General features: G+C 41.6%; 1 protein-coding gene across 25 annotated transcripts in view; it reads left to right on the top strand.

The window, feature by feature from the left end:
* PIKFYVE (phosphoinositide kinase, FYVE-type zinc finger containing) overlaps positions 1-21,796 on the top strand; it is an 86,694-nt gene that overhangs the window by 718 nt on the left and 64,180 nt on the right. For 20 of the 25 annotated variants that reach the window (XR_012623829.1, XR_012623826.1, XR_012623825.1 and 17 more), the window contains exons 1-8: positions 87-194; positions 2,957-3,162; positions 4,710-4,889; positions 11,039-11,157; positions 13,788-13,959; positions 14,687-14,894; positions 17,307-17,396; positions 20,620-20,758. Coding sequence is in view for 9 of the 25 variants with exons in the window: in XM_074829280.1 (XP_074685381.1) it covers positions 2,991-3,162; positions 4,710-4,889; positions 11,039-11,157; positions 13,788-13,959; positions 14,687-14,894; positions 17,307-17,396; positions 20,620-20,758 (1,080 nt within the window). In the remaining 16 variants the exon portion in view is untranslated. Of the gene's footprint in view, positions 1-86; positions 195-2,956; positions 3,163-4,709; positions 4,890-11,038; positions 11,158-13,787; positions 13,960-14,686; positions 14,895-17,306; positions 17,397-20,619; positions 20,759-21,796 lie in introns of those variants that run through there. The other 5 variants (XR_012623819.1, XR_012623820.1, XR_012623831.1 and 2 more) reach the window with 4 other exon arrangements.

The raw sequence follows: 21,796 nt of genomic DNA, 5'->3' as shown, positions 1-21,796 counted from the left end.
GTCTCGATTGGCGACGCCTCGGCGGGGAGCGCCGCCATCGGCGGGCGATTGGGCAGGGCTGGCGGCAGCGCGGCGGGTTGCTAGGGGCGGGAGGGGGTGAAAAGGGGCGGTGCCGCCCCGGGCCTGCGCCCCGGCACCCCGCGCCACCACTGGCACCCCGCGCCGCCACCGGCACCACCACCCGCGGGGAGCAGGTGAGGACAGCCCGCCCGGGGCTGGGCGATCCTGCCTGGGCCTCGCGTGGGTTCGCGGTAGTGGTTCCCCGGGGTGTGCGAGCTTTCTGTGTGGGGCCCGGCACGCTCCCCGGTAGCGGCTGGCGGCGGCGCCGCGCCTCGGCTGGCCCGGGGGTCGCTGCCTGGCCGCCGCCTGCGAGCAGTTTTAGCTGCTTCCTTCCCGTCCCGGCGCAGGTGCCCTTCCGGGTCCGCCATCCCGGGCGGGTGGCGGCCGGTGCGTGTCTGTGGCAGGGGAAGGCGGGGGTGTCCCCTTTGCAGAGGGGAAAGCGAAGCAGTCAGCGTAGCTCCGGCGCAGAGGTTGGAAGTGAAGTATGTGTGTCATGTAGTCAGTTATGTGTAAATTATGGCTGTTCAGCTTTTATACCCGGGTTGTGCTGGCCAGGTGCCTGGGAGTAACATCCGAGTAACAAGGAGTGCCTGGACCCTTCTGGCACTGGGAGGCTGTGGTCAGTTTGGGGTGCAGGATGTTGCAGCGCCATTCTGGATGTAACTGCTGAACGTGTGTGGAGGTTCACACCCGTACTTGCCCTCTGTGTTCTATCGGTGGTGAGTTGGTGATTGCTGAAGACGTTGCAGCTTAAAGTGGCTTTCGATATATCCCCTATGGCTGTTTGGTAAGGATCCTGAGGAAGTTGGAGCCTGATTTTGTGCCTGTTGACTGATATGTGCTCCTTGCTTTCTGATTTCCCACAATATACAAATAAGTGACTCTTTCCCTGTTTCTTGGGAGGGAGGGAAAGGAGTGTTTTCCTAAAGCACTTTAAGAGAGGGTGATATGCTTCAAAGCTAATGTGTTGTACAGTACAGAAAATCCAGGTGTTTCTGGAGCTAATGCCAAGTACAGTGCTCTTCATTTCAATTAAGCTAGTACTGCTGTTACAGAAGCAATTACTGTGTGTTTTTTTTTCCCTTGAAGCTAAAGTTTATTTTTCCAGAATCACATATATGATGTATGCAGGCTCAGAGATTTCCTTGTTTTTTTGTCTTGCCAGGCTATAGCCAGTTGCTGAGAGATGAGCATAGTTTCCTATAAAACTTCTGTTTGACTTCATAATGACATTTTTAATGTGGTGATGTGTGGGGGAGCACAGCCCTGTCACACATTCGACGTATAAAAAGAAAGTTATTAGTTGCCTTAAGTATTCAAGAAACAATTTCAAATTTACATGAAGATATGCTCTTGAAGGTATTTTCCATTAACTCTGGTGTTTAAGCATGTTCAAATCATCTGTTGTTTGAATAATATTGCTGAAATGCGCAACAGCAAAAAATACCATGACTTACGGTGGAGAGGGATGCAGAAGCATGCCAGACTAAGACTCAACCTTAAATAAAGAACCTGCCCAAAGTTTCTCTTGAAACTTTGTGAATGATGATGTCTCTCTGTTTTCTTTCTGAAGCATATGTGAATATTAGGAGAAACTCTGAGCTAAAGGTGCTTACTATACAGAAAAACAAGCAGAAGTCCACTGAGAAGTCATATGATTGACTTGCAGATACTGTCTTACATGCATTCATTGTAGGAGTGGTCAAACCTTGCCACATGAGCTGCGTGCGGCTTGTTAGCACTTCTAGTGTCATTTGTCAACCACGTGGATTTTCTTTGGACTGCATAGATTTTTAGTGTGGCTTCTTAGAACTTGGAAGAAAATGTTCTAGTTGGCAAAATACGCCTGTAGATTCTAGGAAGCAATTGTGGAAACCGGAAACTGGTGTTTCACGAAGGAGCATGTATCAGCTGTTAAGCAGGAATTAGACTCATACAGGGTTTTGATCCTTAGCACAGGTAAAAGTCAGCTGTCACTCGTAGGTTCCATCAGCTCCCCACGTTCCTGCTCTGTCAAACATTTCAGGAAGTCTTGCTTAAACGTGAAGGTATTAAGCAGGCTAGAAGTGTAGGCTTAGTGAGGCAGAGTGGAAGAAATCAGATGTGTATTGAGGTTAAAGAATATGGGCCATGGGAAACTATGACTTTTGGCTATATGAAGGCTTTGCTACACAGCAAGTAGGCTTAACAAGTATGGCTTCCCCTAATGTAGAATGTGGTTTGGGTTTTTTGTTTGTTTGTTTTCCTTAATGTAGCTACTCTTGAAAACAAGGAAGTTTGGAGGTGTTAGATACAACCACAAATAAACCACAGTTTGGGTTGCTTCCCTGGTAACTTGCACAAGACCCTGTATTGTAATATGGAGGGGGAGGAAGCAGTGTGCCACCAAAGTTAATCTTTCAGTCCTGCTGTTGTTTGCAGTTCATTCTATTTCTCATTCTGAAGTTAACCTGGCCAAACAATGAGTATGTCTTGTGCTTGCTCAGGTGTGCTTTTCTTCAGTTTTCTTGTTACAAGGGCTGCAGAAGTCACAGCACTGACAGCTCTTCTCTTGAGCTGAAGTTAAAACTTCTTTGTGATATGCATGCAGAGTCTCCATTTGAAAACTTCAAGTTCCCATAAAACAGCCACTAGAGTGTGTCCTCTATGTAGTGGCTCTTTACTTACCTTGATTACTCTGGATATTTAACTAGGAGCTCTGAATTGGTTTCTGCAGAGGTGCTGATCTCTTGCAAATGACTAGGCAGGGGACATGGGCTCCTAACTCTGGCACTCTTGACCTGTACTAATCGCAGATGTCTGTGGTAGGTGGGTTGAATGTCCCCCCTCTAGCATCTAATGAGACCCCTCCTCCTCAGTTGACTGATGATGTTCTGTTTCACCACCCTGTGCATAGTGCATGTTCCTGAACCCTTTCCAGAGCACGTGAAATGGCCGCAGATGACAAACGATCTCCGACACTGGAGTCTACCAGTGATCTACCTCATTCTCCTAGTAGTCCGTCTCATCTCACTCACTTCAAACCCCTGACTCCTGACCAGGATGAGCCTCCTTTTAAATCAGCCTACAGCTCTTTTGTAAATCTATTCCGTTTCAGCAAAGGTAAGCGCTTGGGGGAATGTGTGTGCGTGGATTGTGCATGCTGTCCATTTTATTGATGCCCTCTGCTGCCACATAAGCTTGTAAAAACATCTCTGAATATAAGAGCATAATGTCAGACAGCTGGCCAAATGGATGGTGAGTCAGTTAATTTATAAGGGATGTTGCATCTTACTTTTGGGTGACATAGTAGAACTTTGCCATGGGAGAAGATAGCCAGCATCTTGCAGCTAGAAATCTGTGGCTGCCCATGAAGGTTAGAGACAAGCCAGTTAGCACATAGTATTATTGTAGCTTCTTAACTGGGCACCTGGATTTCCTTTGTCTGTATTTTGGAGCTAAAAGCAGGAGTAACCCTCTGCCAGCCTATATGAGCAAAATGTGTGCCTGTCCTTCCAATGCAAGTCCTTACTCCAGACTTCCTCCACTCCTCACCTTCCTGTGCATCTTGTACCTTCACACCCTGGGTGGCAGCTGAGCAGCAATAAAGGATTGTATTTGCAGGAAGTCCACTCTTAATTTGCACGGCTTAGCTGTTCCCCATCAAGAGGTCTGAAGTGTCGTGAAAGTTTTGTATATTAAAAAGTACTACTTGATTTTGGCCTTTGTGCTACATGTATCATGAAACACTTAAATTCTCAGTAGTCAAGTTCTTAAAGAACTCTGAGGTTTTTCTTTTTTGTTTCAAAGAAATATACTGCAAAGAGTGGTGAATGAATGCACCTTGGTTTTATACAAAACCTGTGTATCTTTTTGCCAGAGATGGCAAACTGGTCAGCTGCTCTTGTTTAGTCTGTTCATTATCCAGCTCTGCTAAGCATACCTCTGCCATGTTTGGGCTAGGGAAAAAGGGCCAAGATAGCTTTTTGCATAAGCAAACTGATCTGTCCAGACTCTTATGCAGAATGAAAAATAATTACTTGGTATGACTGCTATTAGTTTGCACAGTAGAATATCACCTGTCATTATTGATTTATTGAAAGTAACATAAGATTTGGTCAATATTGACTTCAGATGTTTGTCTCTGACAAATGTAGCTTCAGTCAGCAAAGTATTGTATTGGAAGAATGGGAAAACAACCTTGAAACAGCATGTGAAATGGACTGTTCCTGGAATCAATGAGAACCTGTCAATACTTGATCCTCTGATGGAGAAGGCTGGTTTATTAAAGGCTGTGGTAACTTTAATGTGACCTCAGTACTGGCTTCTAACATAACTGAAAAAATCTTTTCAGGGCAGAAGCTGATAATCAAGCATAGCTATTCCATATAGCAAGAAAAATTCATGCTTGCTGGTTTGCTTTTTTTAGACACTTTTCATATTAGGGATATTTCTGAAGTAGCCTGAGCCTTGACAGACTAGTTCTACATACTGGCCTGTTTCCATGTTCTGTATGATAATTTTCAGACTAAAAATTTGTGTCTTTTGTTATGTATAATCGTTATCCAAATGAGCTATTTATGAGAGTTTTCTATGCCTTAGTTTTGCATGCACTACTGGTTTTCTTTATCATGTCTGAACAGTTGGTTTCTTGCTTTTTACAACTCCAGATGATGGCAGGCTTTCGTCCCCGTCAGAGAGAGCAGAGGCAGGTCAGAGTGATCCACAAGCGTTGAGTGGTGGCTGGTCCAGTCCTCAGCATCCCACGAGGGCTCAGTCTCTGAGGTCACCGGTACCTTACAAAAAACAACTGACTAGTGAGCTGCAAAGAAGATCTTCTACAACCCTGGGTAATTTCAGCTCTTTGTGCTACAAGGAAATGTTGTACTAGCCAGTCTGGTATGCTTCAGAGTGAGGTGGAAGGAGGTGAACAAAGGATCATTGACTGTCTAGATTGATAGCAGAATTTGGGATCAGGCTACAGTGCTTCTGTTAGTGAGGTTGCACTTTAACATCAGAAACATGTCCCCTCCACCCTTTTTAGTGTTCCAGCACGACACTGTTGTTGGGGCTCTGCTGTTTCAATTACAAAACAGTCTGGAGCAAAACAGGCTGCCAAAACATGTCCAATGTTTTAAAGTCACTTGAACCTTGATCCTGAAAATTTCTGCTTTGTCTTGAGAGACTTTAGTTTCTTAACAGCCATATGCAAACTGTAACTTTAGAGCTCAGTCTGAATGGGGTTCATTTGTGTCTTCAAGGGAGTTACAAATGTAGATTTTTGCTTGTAGCTATGTTGAGGAGAATTGAATAGGAACTTGTGTCTAAACCTTTTTTATTCCTAACCTTGGAACTATTGCAAGATGCTGTACTGAATCTGTTGTAGCTGGAATGGGAATTGAATGTGATTTCAAAGGTGCAACTGTGTAATGGCTTTATGAAGATCTGGAAGGGCTAGTAAGTAGATTGCAGGGATCCATCTTGAGATCTGCCTGGTTTCTGTTGGCTGTTTGTGATGGCCTTGAGCAAACTGCTAAACTGGGTAAAAATCCTGTGCAAGACACTATTTTCAAGAGTATGGTACCTAGTGCAAACAAATTGGATCTTAAATGTTGTTAAGGTGTATGGGATTTTTAGAAAGTTGTCTAGTCTTGGTAACCAGGAAAAACTCCAGTACAGATAACTAGCATTTTCATCTCTCTAAGTCAAATGCTGTCTTAGTTGAACACATTCATAATCTTCCTCCTTGCCCTCTAGTACTGTTTGTGCTATTCAGTTGCATCTGTCACAACAAACCAGTTAAGGTTTGGGTTTTTTGTTTGTTTTGTTTTAAAGCTTTTTTCAAGTGCCCCAAGTATAGCAGTGTGCTCTTGGCTGATTTGCCAATTTACTTCATTCTTAGTTTACCTCTTGTAAATCACTTGGAAATTAACTGGGGATTACAGATTATAAACCTTTAGGTGAGGTAGGTTGTTCGGTACTCAGAAGGCATAAATAAACTTGCTGTTTGACTTCCACTGGGAGTAGGCAGCCAGGGAAATGAGAGTTAGTCTAAGGGGGAGGAACTGTTGCTGCATTATTACAATGCCTTTTCAGGACCTTCGTTCACATCTCTGTGTTTGGATGAAAGTACGCTTAGAAAAATGTGATGATGAATCAGCCTGGAAAGAAGTAAAGTTAGACCAAGCAGGAGTTGCTGGCTTTTTGAAGAGATTTCTGTCATATTGGGTTCTGAGTGGTTTGACTCACTGTTGAGTATCTCCCCCCAAATAACCTCAGTGCTGTAACAAACATAAACTCTGTGTAAAGCAAGTAGAAGTGTACTGGATTGATGAGGAGGTTTCAGGGGAGTTTTTCAAGCTGTCTCACTGTATTTGAAGAGGGGAAGAATGCTTACATCTTCCCTCTCCAAAAATCAGGCATTGTTTTTTTTTTTTGAAGCAAACTTTAGAAACGGAATTTTCATGCCTTCATTTGTCTTAAAAGCTGCTGAATAACTAGGTCTTTGAGGATTTTTTTGAACATTGCGCAGAAGAGAATTTTACTTGTGTCACTGCAGTTGATGCTGGGTTGCAGAGATAATCTTAGTAATTGTTCTCGTATCTAAAGAATGAAAAGTATGAAAAGTGATGTAATTTACAGAAACACCTAGACTGATAGGTCAGTTCACTCAGTTCAGTGACAGTGAGGTGTCTAATCTAGTTGAGTGTTCTTGCAGCCTTTTATCTGTAGGCCTGTAAAAGTCTCTCTAGGCTTGGCCATTACTCAGTTCATAACATCGGGAAATGTAGGTAGGAAAATGCCGAAGTCCGTCACAAAGGTCTCTCTAGGCTACTTGAGTTTAAATAACGTGCCAAGCTTAAGCAAACTGGAAGGAATAAATAAATAAAAGGCCCCTGGTGCCTCTAAACAGTGATGGAATGAAATTGCTCCTGAAGATGCTGACTGCCACCCCCTCATCTGCCCATTAGCTTGCATTCTGCACAGCAGATACTTTCATTGCTCAGGGCCCATGCTGGCTGATAACTGCAAGTGCAGAACAGCATGTAGGGATGGTGGCTTTTGTAGGAAACTGTCTAGCATTGAATATGTAGGGTTTCAGTTGTGTGCTTCCCTTCAGGACTGCTTACACAAAAACATTATAATAGCACCTTACTGGCTTTTGTGAAAACAGGAGAAGCTGCTGGGTGCCTGGCTTACGTTGTGGGTTGTACAGCTGAAGAACCAGTGCTGAGACTGTACATTGCTGTGGCCTCCATCTTGGGTAATCTGTTACATCCTCATGTGCTGGAGCAGGGTTCTGGGTAGCCAGTGTCACTTCTACAGAGACAGTGGGCCCAGCTGGTTGTGCTGGACTGCACGTATCTGTGTGCCGTCATCTATGTGCTTTCAAGGTGCTGGATTGAACCAAAATAGTCTTGTACTGAGACAGTGTCACAGCTTGCAAATCCAGTTTAAGGAGAACTAGAAATGCTGACCAATTGAAGAGGGAGCATTGGTAGTAAAAGCACTTCTAGCTTGTTACCCCGTCATGCAGGATAATGGTGTTAATGCAAGACAGTTGTAGCAGACTGTCAGTAATAGGGAGTGGCAAAGGAAATTAGTAGGAGTAAGGAAAGGCCAGCAATCATATGAAGGAGAAGAAGGTCTGAGGAAAGCATGTGATGGTTACTGGGAATCATAAAGAACGTGACTTATTATCAGAGCGTCTTTTCTGTTGAAAAAGGTTTTGGAAAATGAAAATGCATGTTGCAAAATGAAGTTAAGGACAGTTTTCATACTTTAAATGTCAGTACTTTGTATGGCAGTGACTTGAGGAAAATTCAATGTTTGAACAGTGATAGTGAACTTGAATATGAAATTATATGCTTTGGCAGCAAATAACTGGAAAGAAATTCGTGTTGGTTTGTATTAGCAAAACTGTGGTATCCCTGGTGGGGGTATTAATTTTTGAAACTGAAAAGAAACTCTAGAAAAATATATTTCAGTGATTCAGTAATTGAGGATGCAGAACAACTGCATGACTTATTGAGCAAATCTTTCTCTGCCTGAACTCAGAAGAGTGTACTGAGTAGGTAATCATAGCTGGAAAGCTGCAGGTTGCTTCCCAGTGATCACAGTTCAGGTGGGGAGAGTAGGAAAAAGAGGAGAAACACATAGTACAGAGGGTATATATAGGTTTTGACAAGGATCAGCAGCCATGAATGCATACAGGAAGGGTGAGTGTTACTGACTTTTTAGCAGTAGGAGTTAATTTTTAGCTTAAGAAGGATAAATAGGTTAGAAATAAATTGGAAATCTAGATGAGGTTCCTTTTGGTATACTGAGGTTTTGTTCCATGAACATATATATGGGAAGGGATAGGAAAAACACAATTGCTGCATGAACTGGTAGTCCTGAACAGATGTGTTCCACACTGATGTTGGTGTGTTACATTGAAGGGCTGAGATGCAGCTGGCTTTTGTTTGTTAAACGCAAAATTATATCAAGTGAAAAATGACTGCCTTGTAGAGTGTTTGGCTAGGGAGAAAGAATAGGTGGATGAAGAAGATATGGTAGAGTTGTGGGCTGAGAAAGTATAAGGACTCTGTGTATCAAAGCCATGAGGAAGCTGGCTTCACTTGCAGGAAGTTGTTTTGTGCTGGTTGGACAATGACAAGCAAAAGTTTGTGGAGCTGATCTGGTTGTTATAACAGATTAACACTTAAAGTTTAATTTTATTTTAAAAACCAATTTTCTTGTGTGTAATTTTTTTAATTGTGGCTGGGGGCAGGGAAGGGTTTGGGGGGGTGTGGTTTTTTTCCTCTGTGTGTGGGGTTTTTTTTGAAGTAGCATATACCAAGTTTGCTGCTTCAGGAGCACGAAAAAAGCTTACCACTACTTAGATGTGTAAGTGTGGTCAACCCTCTTGGGATCAAATTAAAAGAAGGTATGAAATCTCTTCAGAAGTGCAGCTGATGGCAGTTGGAATGATGGTGTGGGCAAAGCAAGAAAAATACTCTTGTAGTTTCCATGTTTGTGAAAGGAAACATGAGTTTTGCAGATTTAATGGTGAAGTAAGGAAATAAAATTACAATGCTGAAAACATATACATCTGTAAATTGTGCATGCGTTAACTGAGCAAATGGGTGTGTTATTTATAGTTATGGAATTTGGATCAGTAAGAGTGAACCTAAGATTGATACATGTAATTTCTTTTATAAGGATAGTGTTTTAGACATAGTGTGTCCTGTACTGCAGGAACAACTTCTTACATTCTTGCTATACAATGTGTTTTCCCTCAGAAAGGGAAAAGTCACATGACTGGATAGGAAAAGAGCCAACTGAATTTTGATCTGAGTCAGTCAGCTTCTCTAGTATAAACAGGTTAGCCATGTGCTCCTACTGCTGATGGCATGCTTTTTCTAATGTAGATGACATCCTTTTGACATTGTTTTATGTAACAAGGAAAAGGGCATTTAACTAACAAGAGAACCGGTGTGGACTTACCTGTGGCATTTCCTCAGCGCTGTGTATGTTTATACTTTGGGAATCACTTGCCTGACAAGATTTGTAGCTGGTTAGGCAGGAGGCCTGACAGTAATTTTTTGAATTAGAAGCAACATTCGTGGTAGGGAGATACTCTTGAATAAGTTGTAGTATGAAAGTCCAGAAAGTAAACGCAGCATAGATCTTGTGACAGAAGTAAGGAGGAGCCAAAGGTTTCTATGGTATTAGCAATGTTTTCTTGAAATATTAAAGTCCCTTTAATCACCTTAAAATACTCAACTTGGTACTATCCAAAAGTGTACTTGTTTGATTTTTTTTTTTTTTTTTTTTAAATAAATTCCAAGTGGCTAGCCACAGTACTGGGTTTAAACACTGTAGAATATCTCTAAAATCATCTCCTGTTGTGGATTCTTTGTTGTACAGAGGTCTGTAAGCAGCTATGGGCTGATTAACTAAAAATACCAACTAAGAACCTGAAGAGGAGTCATGGAGTCCCACATTTTGAATCGCATTACTCTAAGGGTTTTGATCTGCACACAAAGGAATAGCCTAATAGTTACTGCACGGCAACAGTTAACATGCTTTTGCTAGTGCTGTCAGCTTTCCTGCTGACATCAGATATCTAAAGCTGTAAACAGAAAGCAGCCATGTCTGTTCTTCGTGTACTAGGAGGAATCTAAATAAAATGCTAGTCAGATGGAGAGCAGCGAAGCTGGTAAGAAACTTTAAACTATTCAGAAAAGTTGATGTAGAAAAGTGACTCTGAAAAAGTTTAAATGTTCATATAAATGCAGCACTGTGTTTGCAGATCTTTCTGGAGAGAAGGATCCTATTTGCAACTCATACAGCAATGCTTTAAAGTAATAAGCATTTTATAGGAAAGAAATGAACTGTTACCTTTTTGTTTAGGAGTCTCTTGTTATAGTTAGTCAAAAACAACCGTACAAGTTCTCAACAACTTGGCTTTTTTCTTAGAAAATAAAACAAACATCTCAAAAATATGAACTACTGGATGCATTTTATTCTGAGTTACTGTTTTTAATAGAAACTGACTGATTGAGTCCTGAGACTTGCTGTAGTCATTTATAGATAAGTTCAGGTTAAGGCATTGACTTATATCAGTCCTAGAATGAATGTGGATACTGTTGCAATTATTTTGTAAGTATTAATATCCTAGAGGGTGTTCTAAAATGAGATCAGTGCTTTCTAAAAAACTATTACAAGGTTCATATAGTAGGTTGAAAATTAGTTCTTTAAAAGATGTTTTCATTCCCAGAGGACTTAAATCGGCTCTTGTAAACACAGAGGGTGGTATTTCAAATGACAGTCAAAGCAAGCTATCTGGCATTGGAAGCTCGTTTTGGGGGAGAAGAGTGCAAGGGCAAGCAGTGATACACGCTGTAACTTTGTAAAGTGCATATATAAGTGAACATTTCTCCCTCTAATGGGGTTTTGTGTTGTGATGTGAATGTTGATGAGAAATAAATACTATTCTCCCCTTCCCTTCCAGACAATCGAAGGAAAGTAGAAGCACCTCTTGGAGGTCATGATCCTCGAACAGCAGTTCAGTTAAGAAGCCTCAGCACCGTTTTAAAGCGCCTCAAAGAAATCATGGAGGGGAAGAGCCAGGTACTACTTCTGACGGATTTGTAGGCCAAACTATCTAGAAACTGAACTGTTCACTGGGCTTCTCTGAGCTTCATTCTTAGATACGTCATGGGGGTTTTTCAGATGTTTGAAGGGTTAGTGAATAAACTCAAAAATCATTGTGTGAATGCAGGGGAAACAATTTAAGTTCACACTGACTTTTGACATGTCAAACATCTGTTGTATTGTGTGAGTGAAACCTTGCAGTTGCTCAGCTTTTTGAACTTGGGCCAGATACTTTCATTTTAGACTCCTTCCCACTTCTGTGGGAACCTGATGATTTTCTCCTGTGAGGACTAACCATGGGCAGGTGAAATACATTAACTGTCACAAATAGTAATGAGAATTCTGAGGATGGATTAAATCTGCTACTTACTGTGGTAATGATTGGTCAACAATATTTGCTTGAAAGACTTGTCCTGTTAATCAGTTTTGATTCAGCTGGATAAGGGTCTGGTGGTTGCTACTGACTTGCTAATTTCACCTCCCTCTGCTGTGTTGAACTATGCCTTTAAGAGGAGGATCTAGTTGAGAAAGGAGCCAGAACTATTTATAAGGGGCAATATAAATAGCTGTGTCTGGGAGCAAGACACAAACAGGCAAAAGGACATTTAATTAATCTGAATGAAGAGGAAAAAGGCTTTTGGCTTGGTAGATTTATAAGTAGACTTTGAGTAAACTCACTTAGCTTGTAGTGCTATTCTGCTTTTAAGAGTAACTTTGCTTTGGTAGAAAGGGTGATACTTTTGAGGGTGAAACAAAAGCCTTTCATTTTAGTAAGCAGGGCATTGAGTGTGGCCCCTACTAATATTTCAGTTTGTGACAGCTTCTGAAGGTCCTGGAGATTTTCAGACATCTTTGAAGTTATTGGTGAGGTGCTCAAACATACACGATGCAGCATAAATGAATATGTCTAGATCTTTCTCTGCAAGCAGTATGTTAGTTGTCAGCATGCTGAGTTCTGTACAAATGGTAATACCTCACTGCCCTTGACTGCAGCCATGTCTTGCTTGAGTCACTCCAGGCAACAATTTCTCCCTGCTGTGGACTAGTCTGTCTCTACAGGAGACCCCTTTGCTGTTGTAGAAAGCATGTGTCAGATCCTGGAAGGTGCTGTTCTAATCAACCTCTGCTGACTTGAGCAGAGCAGGAGGTGTCACCAGCAATGGCTGGGTTTCTAAACATCCAGTCCTGTGCAAGTGGGGCGGAGGCAATGTGGGAGAGTGTGAGCAGAGGCACTGTTTGGAACAGCCACTCTGTATGTGGCAGAACCAGAGACTTGGCTTATCATGCGGCAAAAACTGTTAATCGGCATGCCCTGCAGCTTTGCAGCAGTTTCTTGGGAAAGCACTGCATCTTTCCCTGCTTGAAGCTTAGTGGTCATCTTAAAAATTTCTAAACTCACTAGACTACTTCGAGCAGTCTTCGACCTCTTTCTGTGTGAGTTTTCTTGGGTGAAGACAGCATGAAATTGTCGTCTTGTTGATCATAGCTATTTTAGTCTCAAAATTGGTCTAGCAGCTATGTCAAACTTCACTTTGTGAACATCTGAAAATAAACCCCAATTCAGGGTATGCATTTTTTTTTTTGGTTGTGTGAAAATCAGAGTATGGGTCACCTTCCTTCTCTGTGGTTACTCTCTTCTCTCTTGGGTTGTTTTGAGAAAATTCTTGCAGCACTTTCTCTTCCTAAGAAAAACCCGGAGTACTCAGGCCCTCTGAAAAGGCTTACTGCTAGAACTGAACTCTAGCAGTGTTTCACAGAGCTGTCATGTGACTGTTAGCAGTTGTCTCCATCCATGGTAGTTGTAGCTAATGTGCTCAGAATCACAATTGAGAGATCTGTCTTGCTCTGTTTATGGCTAGAACACCAAATGGAAGCTTTAACTCTTTGTTTTCAAGTCTTAAAAACAAGACAAAAATTCCTGTGTCTGCACCCATGCTGTAAATCAGTATATGTTTTTATCTCCTGAATATGTATTCCACATTTGTCTGCATACAGCTGTTAACCTGGAGTTTTGAAACAACATCAATCTGGGACACAGGCTTTTACAACTGTTTACTGAGATTTTGAAGAATTTGATCATATAACAAAACTTTTTACATGTATCTATGATACCTTCAAACTACATCCCAGTATTAGCTGTTGAAATGATCTTCCTGCATTGATAATTCCTAGTAATTTGATTTACCCCTGGATAACAGCTTCAACTAATGTCTGGGGTTTGTTTTTTATGTTTTTAAACTGTGCTAGTTGAGGGCCTGTCATGTGCTAGGCAAATGAGAGGGAAGAGTAATCAGTACTTTTATGTATTTGTTTCTTCTTGCAATTTATCTACAGCTCATGATAGTTTTCATCTGCTTTGCTTCCATCTTGGATCAAGAAGGCAAAGGCTTACTAGATTTATTCTCTCAGTTAAAAACCTCTCTCAGCCTTCTGTCTCCCTATAAACCCACATGAAAAATCCTTTCTGTGCACACACACACACACACACGTATATGAATATATGAAATTGTTCTTTTCATGTGCTCAATCTACAAAGCAATCATGAATCTAAATACGCTTTTTTATTTACAAAAAAAAAAATATTTCTCTGCTGCCTTCCCTTGTAGGACAGTGACTTGAAGCAGTACTGGATGCCTGACAGCCAGTGCAAAGAATGCTATGACTGCAGTGAGAAATTCACCACCTTCCGACGGAGGCACCACTGTCGACTTTGTGGGCAGATCTTCTGTAGTCGATGCTGCAATCAGGAAATCCCTGGAAAATTCATGGGCTACACAGGTAAGGTTTATCTGTTGAGAAGCAGAACATTCTCTGTGTGCTCAGTTCTGTTTGAACTACTGCATTTTAGATTCTGGCATCGGCTAGAGAATGCTGTGCAGGTTTCTAGTGAGCTTAGAAATAAGCAAAAAGAATCACAGGACCTAATTCTACCAATTTCTTCATGCACAGTGGTGGATTATGCCATGTCTGCTTATTTTTACCAACTATGTCCATGATGACAAAACAAATATGGCCACTATTGAACAAGGATGTTCACTATAAAAGGTGTGCTCAGGTAAAAGCTGCTCTTAGCAATGTAGTTTTAAAAATGTAATGAGCTACATTTTCTAATTGAGGGTGAGGGAGACTCTTTCAAATGCCAGTTACCAAACTCTAGACATCTCCCAACGGAGGTAATGATTTCCAGACATCAGCTGGTATGTCATATGTGACTGGCTATTGTTGTACCATGATTTCAGTGTGCACATGTGCTCTCTCTCCCCATCCCTGCAAATTGTCTCTCTCTTACTGATCATGTGTTATGCATCATCTGACTTGAAGAAATTCCCTGAGTGTATAATTATCTGGGGTTTTGCTCTTTAAGGAAATATGAGAACTAGAAACATGGAGAGAGGTTTTGAAACAGGAAATCCTTCTTTTCTCACCACTACACACCTCTAATCCGGTAGGAACAGACTACTATTTGTTCCCGTTTACTTACACTCTCTGGTTCCCCTTTCCATAGGGGATCTCCGAGCCTGCACTTACTGCCGCAAAATAGCCTTAAGCTATGCACACTCCACAGACAGTAACTCCATTGGAGAAGACTTAAACGCTCTATCAGATTCCGCGTGTTCTATATCAGTGCTGGATCCCGGCGAGCCACGCACACCAGTTGGGAGCCGTAAAGCTAGCCGCAACATCTTTCTGGAGGAGGATCTAACCTGGCAAAGGTAAAGTGAATGGCTTGATGCTGAGCTCCAGATTCTTAACTGTGTTTCCAGGCTGACACCCGCCTAGACAAAAACTGGTGATTTCCATCTCGGAACTTAGAAATACATCTCCTGTAAAAAGAATCTAATTCCATGCTTGCTTCTAGTATTCTTTAAGTTGAAATGTGGAAACTTTCCTGGTGGAGTTCTAAATTGTTTGCATTTCTTCCTTTAACCTATTGAATCAGTGAGTCCATACCAGTGACAGAGCAGGTTTTAGCTTCAGAGTTTAAAAAGACAAAACCAAAAAACATCCCTTCTAACCACCAATGTATGCTTTACCTGTCAGGTTTTGATTTGGGCAAGAGAATATGAGATGCTGTCTGTGTAAATAAGAGAGAAATGGTGGAAGTAACCACCTGTTTCAACTGAATTGGGATTGAAAGGGCAGCTGTAAAAGTTCTCTGATTTCCTTTCAAATTATATTTCTTCTTATTGCTCTTGAATAATGGGATCTTTATTTTTGGAAGATGAATAAAAGAATACTGTACTTCTCAAGTGGTATGCAAGTTAATTTCTGAGGACCTTGATTTAATTTAAGGTAGGGGGAGGAAGAAATAATCAGATGTGGTGTTTGTGCTCATTTCCCTAAAAACAGAAGAACAGGCAGGTGTGAAACTACTGAGGAGGTCTTGAGTCAGAGCCTTTCTTTAATGGAGGGGTAGTGTTTGTGATGTGTGCCTCTCTCAGCAGATGTCTTCTAGTGGTTCTGATAGTATTAAAAGAAAAACCTCAAAAACAACTGTCTTCAGAAAATGCCCTGACTCTTTCTTTGTGTGTTGCTTTTCATAGGATGGTGCTCTTACATGGAAGCAATTAAATAATCAGCTTTAGGCTTAAATAAAGGAAAGTACTTCTGGTTTAATGTCATGGTCATCTAAAGCAGTAATGTTGCAATGCTTGGGATAAATACTACCAAATTTTGAATTAGGAATAAGTATGTGTGCTCGGAATGCTTCTCTTCAGGTGTACAAAATAATAGAAGGTATCATTAGTTCTGTCTTCTGGTGTGTTATTAGTATCTTTATTATGGCAATTTAACAGCTTGTAGACATGAATATATAAAGAAAGTATTTATATCTTTATTTTGGGTAGCTTGTAGCACTGAAGAAAACTACTGCCTATTCTTGAAAGACTGATAACTCTTTTTATACTAGAACGCTTAGTCTTGTTGGGAGACACTGAATAAACATGGACTGGTTTTGTGTGTGAGAGGGAGAGAGAATCAGATTAGGTGGTTTATTGTTGCTTTAGTTTCTTCGGTGCTTGTTGCTCTTGAAATGTAAAACTTTGCAGTAGGCTATAGTGCTTTTTTTAATACTGCATTTGGTAAGTTCCTGATTGACCTTCAGAGGTTTAAATTCAAGATATTGAACTTAAACAGCACCACAGTGGAAAGTGGCAATTCAGTTTCAAGCAAAGTTTTTTTTCTAATAAGTGACTTCTGTGTGAGAAGTAGTTTGCTTCAGAAGAAAATTTGGGAGTTTTCCCAACATAGAAAATAATGTATCTGAGATAAGGCTCTTGCCTTTCCTGCTCTCATATGCTGCAAAGCAGTGAGAAAAGCATTTAGGGGAGTGATGCTGTATGTACTTGTCTGACACTGATCTGCTCTTTGAGCAGTTGGAATGTAGAGGCTTTAACTAACTTGAAGGGCTGTGTCCTTTAAAAGTGGATGAGTGGTGTACTCTAGGCAAGTACAGTTACTCAGGCAAAGTTGTATTGTGTACATTTTCTCATGAAGAGCATTTATTATGCTAGTAACATGTCTGCATCCCAAAGCACAGCCAGTATGGCTGTATCAGTTGAAGTGTAGTGGCTTATAGCCTACACAGTTTTGCCAGTAGGAATTTGTATTGATGGTGTAAGAACATCTGCTCTCCTTCCTTCTGGGATGGAAGGAAAAGGAGGGCAAAGGTGATAGTGATCAGGTTAAAGAATTACAGAAGGTTGTCAGGCTATCTGGGTAAAAGCTGTCTAGCAATAGCTATAGATAGTGTTGCTTGGATTGCAGAGATGATGTGTTGTAGAGGCATTGCCCCGATCTCCCCCTCCAAAGCATGGAACCTGTAAGGAAGGGAGGATGTGTAAGAAAGGAATATAGGGGAAGAGGGTGGGAAGACAGGATAATGAGTGGAAAGAAGCTGTATTGTCCAAGACTTGAGTCTGAAGGGAGAAGAATTGAGCACTGTTCTCCAGATGTCATTTGCCTACGGATGGGGAAAGATTTCCCTATTCCCTCATTGATTTAACAATCATGGGTGTGAATGAGAGATAACATTATAATTAACTGTATTTTAATTCCAGCTGTCCTAACACTGCTGCATGTGGCAAATCTCTCAAACATCTGTAACATGCTCCTTTTCCTTGCAGTTTGATTCACCCCGACTCTTCAACTACCACATTGTCTGCACGCCTTGGGTCTGTCCAGGAGGATGCAGGAAAGTCACCAGCTAGGAACAGGTAAACTACTCAGATATGAGTATTTTCTGTTCTGGATGCACTTCTAGCACACTCTTCGCTGTAAAGCCTGTATTTTGGGCTTGTTTTTACTGAGCATGCTGTTTCATGTCTAAAATGTGACACACCATTACCCATATGTAATGGTAAGAAAAGACCACTTATGTACATAATTATATTAATAGATGTACTACTTTTGAGGAACCTGTAGTTTGCTACTGAGTCAGTCAGAGGTGGTGGTGAAGAGGACAGAAGGGGAGAGAAGTGGCTAAGAAAAGTAGAGTTCTGAGGAAGCTGAAGAAAAGGTATTGGCAGAGACTTGGTAATGGGAGGCAAAGACTGAGGTCATGGAGGAGCAGAGGTGTAGTTTTTCTTTGGTTTGTGCCCTGCCCCCCCCCCCTTTTGCTCCCTCTGTTTTTCCATTAAGTATAATCTTGTTTAAGTTACCAGGCTTCCTTAGGCTAAAATCCCATCACAGGTCTTTATGCAAGAGTGCTGGAATGAACTTGGAAATGTTCATGAGAGCTTTAGTATAGATTGTGAATGCTTGAGCTTAATCCCACTAAATAAACTGGTATTAAAAGCACAAGTAATTTCCAATTCCCAGTGCTTCTGCTATGATGGTTACATCTGCCATTATGGTTACATTGGGGACGTAAAGGTGAGGCAAGGATATGAGGAACAGAGTGAAGAGAATCCAGATTTCAGTGTTTGAGTTGGGGGATATTTAGAGACTTCCTTGCATTGGTGTTACAGGAATGCAGAATGTTTAGCAATTTGGAGGGATCTGGCAGGACCAGTAAAGACCAGGGAACTCAGCTGAGAAGGATGCTGGCCGTACCTTTCAGGGAATGGAGAGCTTGGAGTCTTTATCTTCTGTGTGATGGGAACAGCTAGGAGGAGATGCACGCTGACTGTACAGCTGAGAACCAAAGATCTCATGTAGCGGGACTCAAATACTGGTGAATAAACTAGTACCAAAAATCAGTTCTGGGCAAACAGGACAAGGAGTCCAGAGTTAAAAGTTCAATGCTAAATAACTGCACTGACGTCAAGAAATGTGTGAAACCTTGAGGATGCTCTCCTGCTTCCTGTTTGAACTCATGTATGTTTTAAAAGGTCGCTGCTGTTTGCTCACATATGCAGTAGTAGGAGGGTTCTGAGTTGGACCTGGTAGGCCCAAACAAGTTAAATTTTAACTCTTTGGCTATTCATGGCCTCACCATAGTACTTGGCTGTCTGGACTCACATTTGAGAAGTAATGATGAGGTATAACCTATTTCTGTCAAAATTCTGAACCTGTGGAAACAAAGCCGTTGGCTTTGGGCTAAGCAGTGCTAGCCTTTAGATGTTCTCAAAGCAGCTGTAGATGTTTCTTTGAGGCAAGCTCTCTAGATGAGATGAAGCAAAAAAGATGCAGGTTGAGTGCATTTAGATGCAGGTAGCAGAAGTTACTTAGTATTATTTGTTTTCCCTGTGGGTGGGGGATATGTGGGTTTTTTTCTCAGGCTGATTATTTATGGGGAAAAAAACCCCAGCACAACAGTTAAATGTTGCAAGCGGAGGAATTTGAACTTCTTTGCAGGTCCTTCTAAAGGATAGGGATTTCCGTTGCAAAATCTCCCCCTCTGTTTTTAGAAAAGATAAATACAGTAAAGTTACCAGTGTAATTAGTAATGATAAAGAAACAGATATGAAACCTGACTGTTCTAAATCTGGCTTAATGCCCTTTTATAGAAATTAGAAAGCCCTGCTGCTTACAGGTAGGTGGCGCAGTTAAAGTAGCTGTTGTGAAACAACTGGGAGGAGTGCTTAATGATGGATTCCATGTCTCATCTTCCACATGAGAATGCTTTCTGTTAAGCTGTATCACTCTGCCAGTTCTAACTTTAACTTGAGAGCATCTGAACAGTAGAAGACTGGCAGAGTTTTAGCCTGCCCTGAATGGCTGACTATGATAGAAAGTTTTTGCTTATCACCCCTAGATGTATATGGATGTAGTGCCAACATAGTTTCCTTTGATTCTGCATAAATGACTAAAAAGGACCTAAGTAAAACCCTTTATCAACCCAGTATTCCTTCTCAAGTGACAGAGGAGGAAAAAGCAGTCATTTTGACACTATTGTACATTCAGGGTCTACTTTCTTGCAGTACAAAAGCTGAAATAGGGTGGCATTGCTATTTCATGCCTGGGCTCAGCCACGTCGTTCACTGAGAATTCTTGGGAATAATTATAGAGCGTCTGTTAGCCAGTTAGCAAGCTCTGTGAAGTTATCTGACTTTCATTCCAAAGAGTAGAGGCTGGCAACTGTTCTAATCACGGAGACTGCTGCAAGCCTCTTGAGTCAGTTTAGCATTGGCTTTTTGAGCTTCCTTGTTGCTGTATGCAGAAGCCTTTTCCATTCTCACTCTTTAGAGTGCTGTTAGCACGAATAGCTTACTCTGCATGTTTTTTGCTGCTGTGGGATAAGAAGTTGCACTCTGGTTATTCAGAGGCTTAGTCTAGTTGTGAGATATTGGAGCAGAGGGTATCTGGAACTTGTATTTGCATTTGAGCTTTGCAATGATTATTGTGAAATGGTGTGTTTGTACTGGAGTGCATAGCCAAGATTTCCTAACAGCTGGGCTGAGATCAGGTGGATGCTCCATATGGTAATACAAGGAAAATTGCCAGTTGGAATGACCCCCAGATTCAGCAGACAGTTTAGCCACCCTAGGAAACAAGTCCTCGAATTCCCAGACTCTGCAAGCTGTCATCCATATATTTCAAAGAGCTGAAGAGAAAAAATTTTAAATGGGTCAAGGAGAGGGGGAATCTCAGTGCCCTGTTATAGGGATCCTGGTGTTGTTGGCCCTCACTGGCATCTGGCTTGTCTCTAAACCTCTGGAGCTTCTAATTACCCAGCATCCCATCCCTTCCCCAGTCTGTTCAAATGCAGACATATATGAATTGCTGTGCATGAACTTAGTTCTGACTGCTTCCTACAAAGAGCTTTACAAAAGTTTGTTTAACTTAAATGTTCCAAAGCAATACACTTGCTTCCTAGGGATCCTTTCTTCTGCTTTAACCAAGGAGAGGAAGCTTTAAGCAGGAAGTCTGTACTGAGGAGAGTGAACAATGTCACAGGCTTATATTCCTTCTCAGCATGCTACAAGATCAATGCCTGTTCTGTTAAAGCACGCACAGTGAACACTTATACTTCAGTTCTTTCCTCTTCCACTACAGATCAGCCAGCATCACTAACCTGTCACTGGATCGGTCAGGTTCACCAATGGTGCCTGCCTATGAGACATCCGTCAGCCCCCAGGCCAGTCGCACACATATGAAGGCAGAGACCAGCGAGGATGAGCGCAAAATGCTTCTGGTACCTTTCAGACTTCTGTTTGTCTTGCTCTGTGAAGGCAATGAAGTTTGCCTTTATTGTATCATGCAGCAGGAGTATCTTGCTACCTTTTAAAGGGTGTTGTCTGAGCACTCTTACCTGAACCCCTCCTCCAGGTGGTGCTGGAATGGAGAATATTGATGCTGCTTTGGACACTTATCTTTCTGAAACAAATCATAGTTTCATGTGGTGTTTGTATAAAGGTGTTTACAGTTTTAGTCTTGGGAAGCATGTTACGCAGTGTGGAGTTAGTGTATGGTGGCTCCTTGTGAGTTAAATTTGTTATGGTTGCAGCTGTAACACAATGACCTGATTCTGTATTTCTCCAAGTTCAGATTTTCCCTTTCATAGGCCACATAATTGGAAACTTTAAATGACTGCTTCAAAATGGTTACACCATGATGAATGAGTTCAAGCTGTTACAGCTTACTGGGCCAAAACATAACTTGGCCCCTCCCCTTGTTTGCAGAATAAATACAACATTTTATAAAAGGTTATATGATGTACTTGTACGAAGAAAAGTCAATGTGCAACAGTGTTCTGTGTAATCCTATTATCCCACCCCCACAGAGGCAGTGTTGTAGGTGTTAGTTACTGTACAATGTTCAGTAGAAAACAGTGTTTCTTTTCTCTGTGGGAGGGGAAGTGCTTCCAACAAATGGGGCAAAAAATATGCAGAGAAGGGAAGGGAGTGTTTTTCACACATTAAAAGATTAAAGATTGCTCCCTGTTGCCAATTTCAAATCAGGAAGGGTAATTTCTGTGTTGTCAGGTACTTGCCTGCTGTAAGCAAAATGCATACAAGTATTCCTGAGGGTGCAAAAACACTCTAGTTCCTGTTCAGTTGCACAACTCCTTTGCAGGGTGCTCTGTAAATGGATAACCACGTGAGGGAGAAACATTTTTAAGGCATGTCTTTACACCATCCAGCCCTCTGCCTGTATGTTAATGCAGGAAAAAAGAAATTTAAACTGTTACGAACGCAACTTGGACCAAAATGATCAAGTCCCAGTGAGCTTC

The sequence above is a fragment of the Strix aluco genome, chromosome 6, assembly GCF_031877795.1.
Source record: "Strix aluco isolate bStrAlu1 chromosome 6, bStrAlu1.hap1, whole genome shotgun sequence".
Lineage (NCBI taxonomy): Eukaryota > Metazoa > Chordata > Aves > Strigiformes > Strigidae > Strix > Strix aluco.
This window is presented reverse-complemented; position numbering and strand designations above follow the sequence as displayed.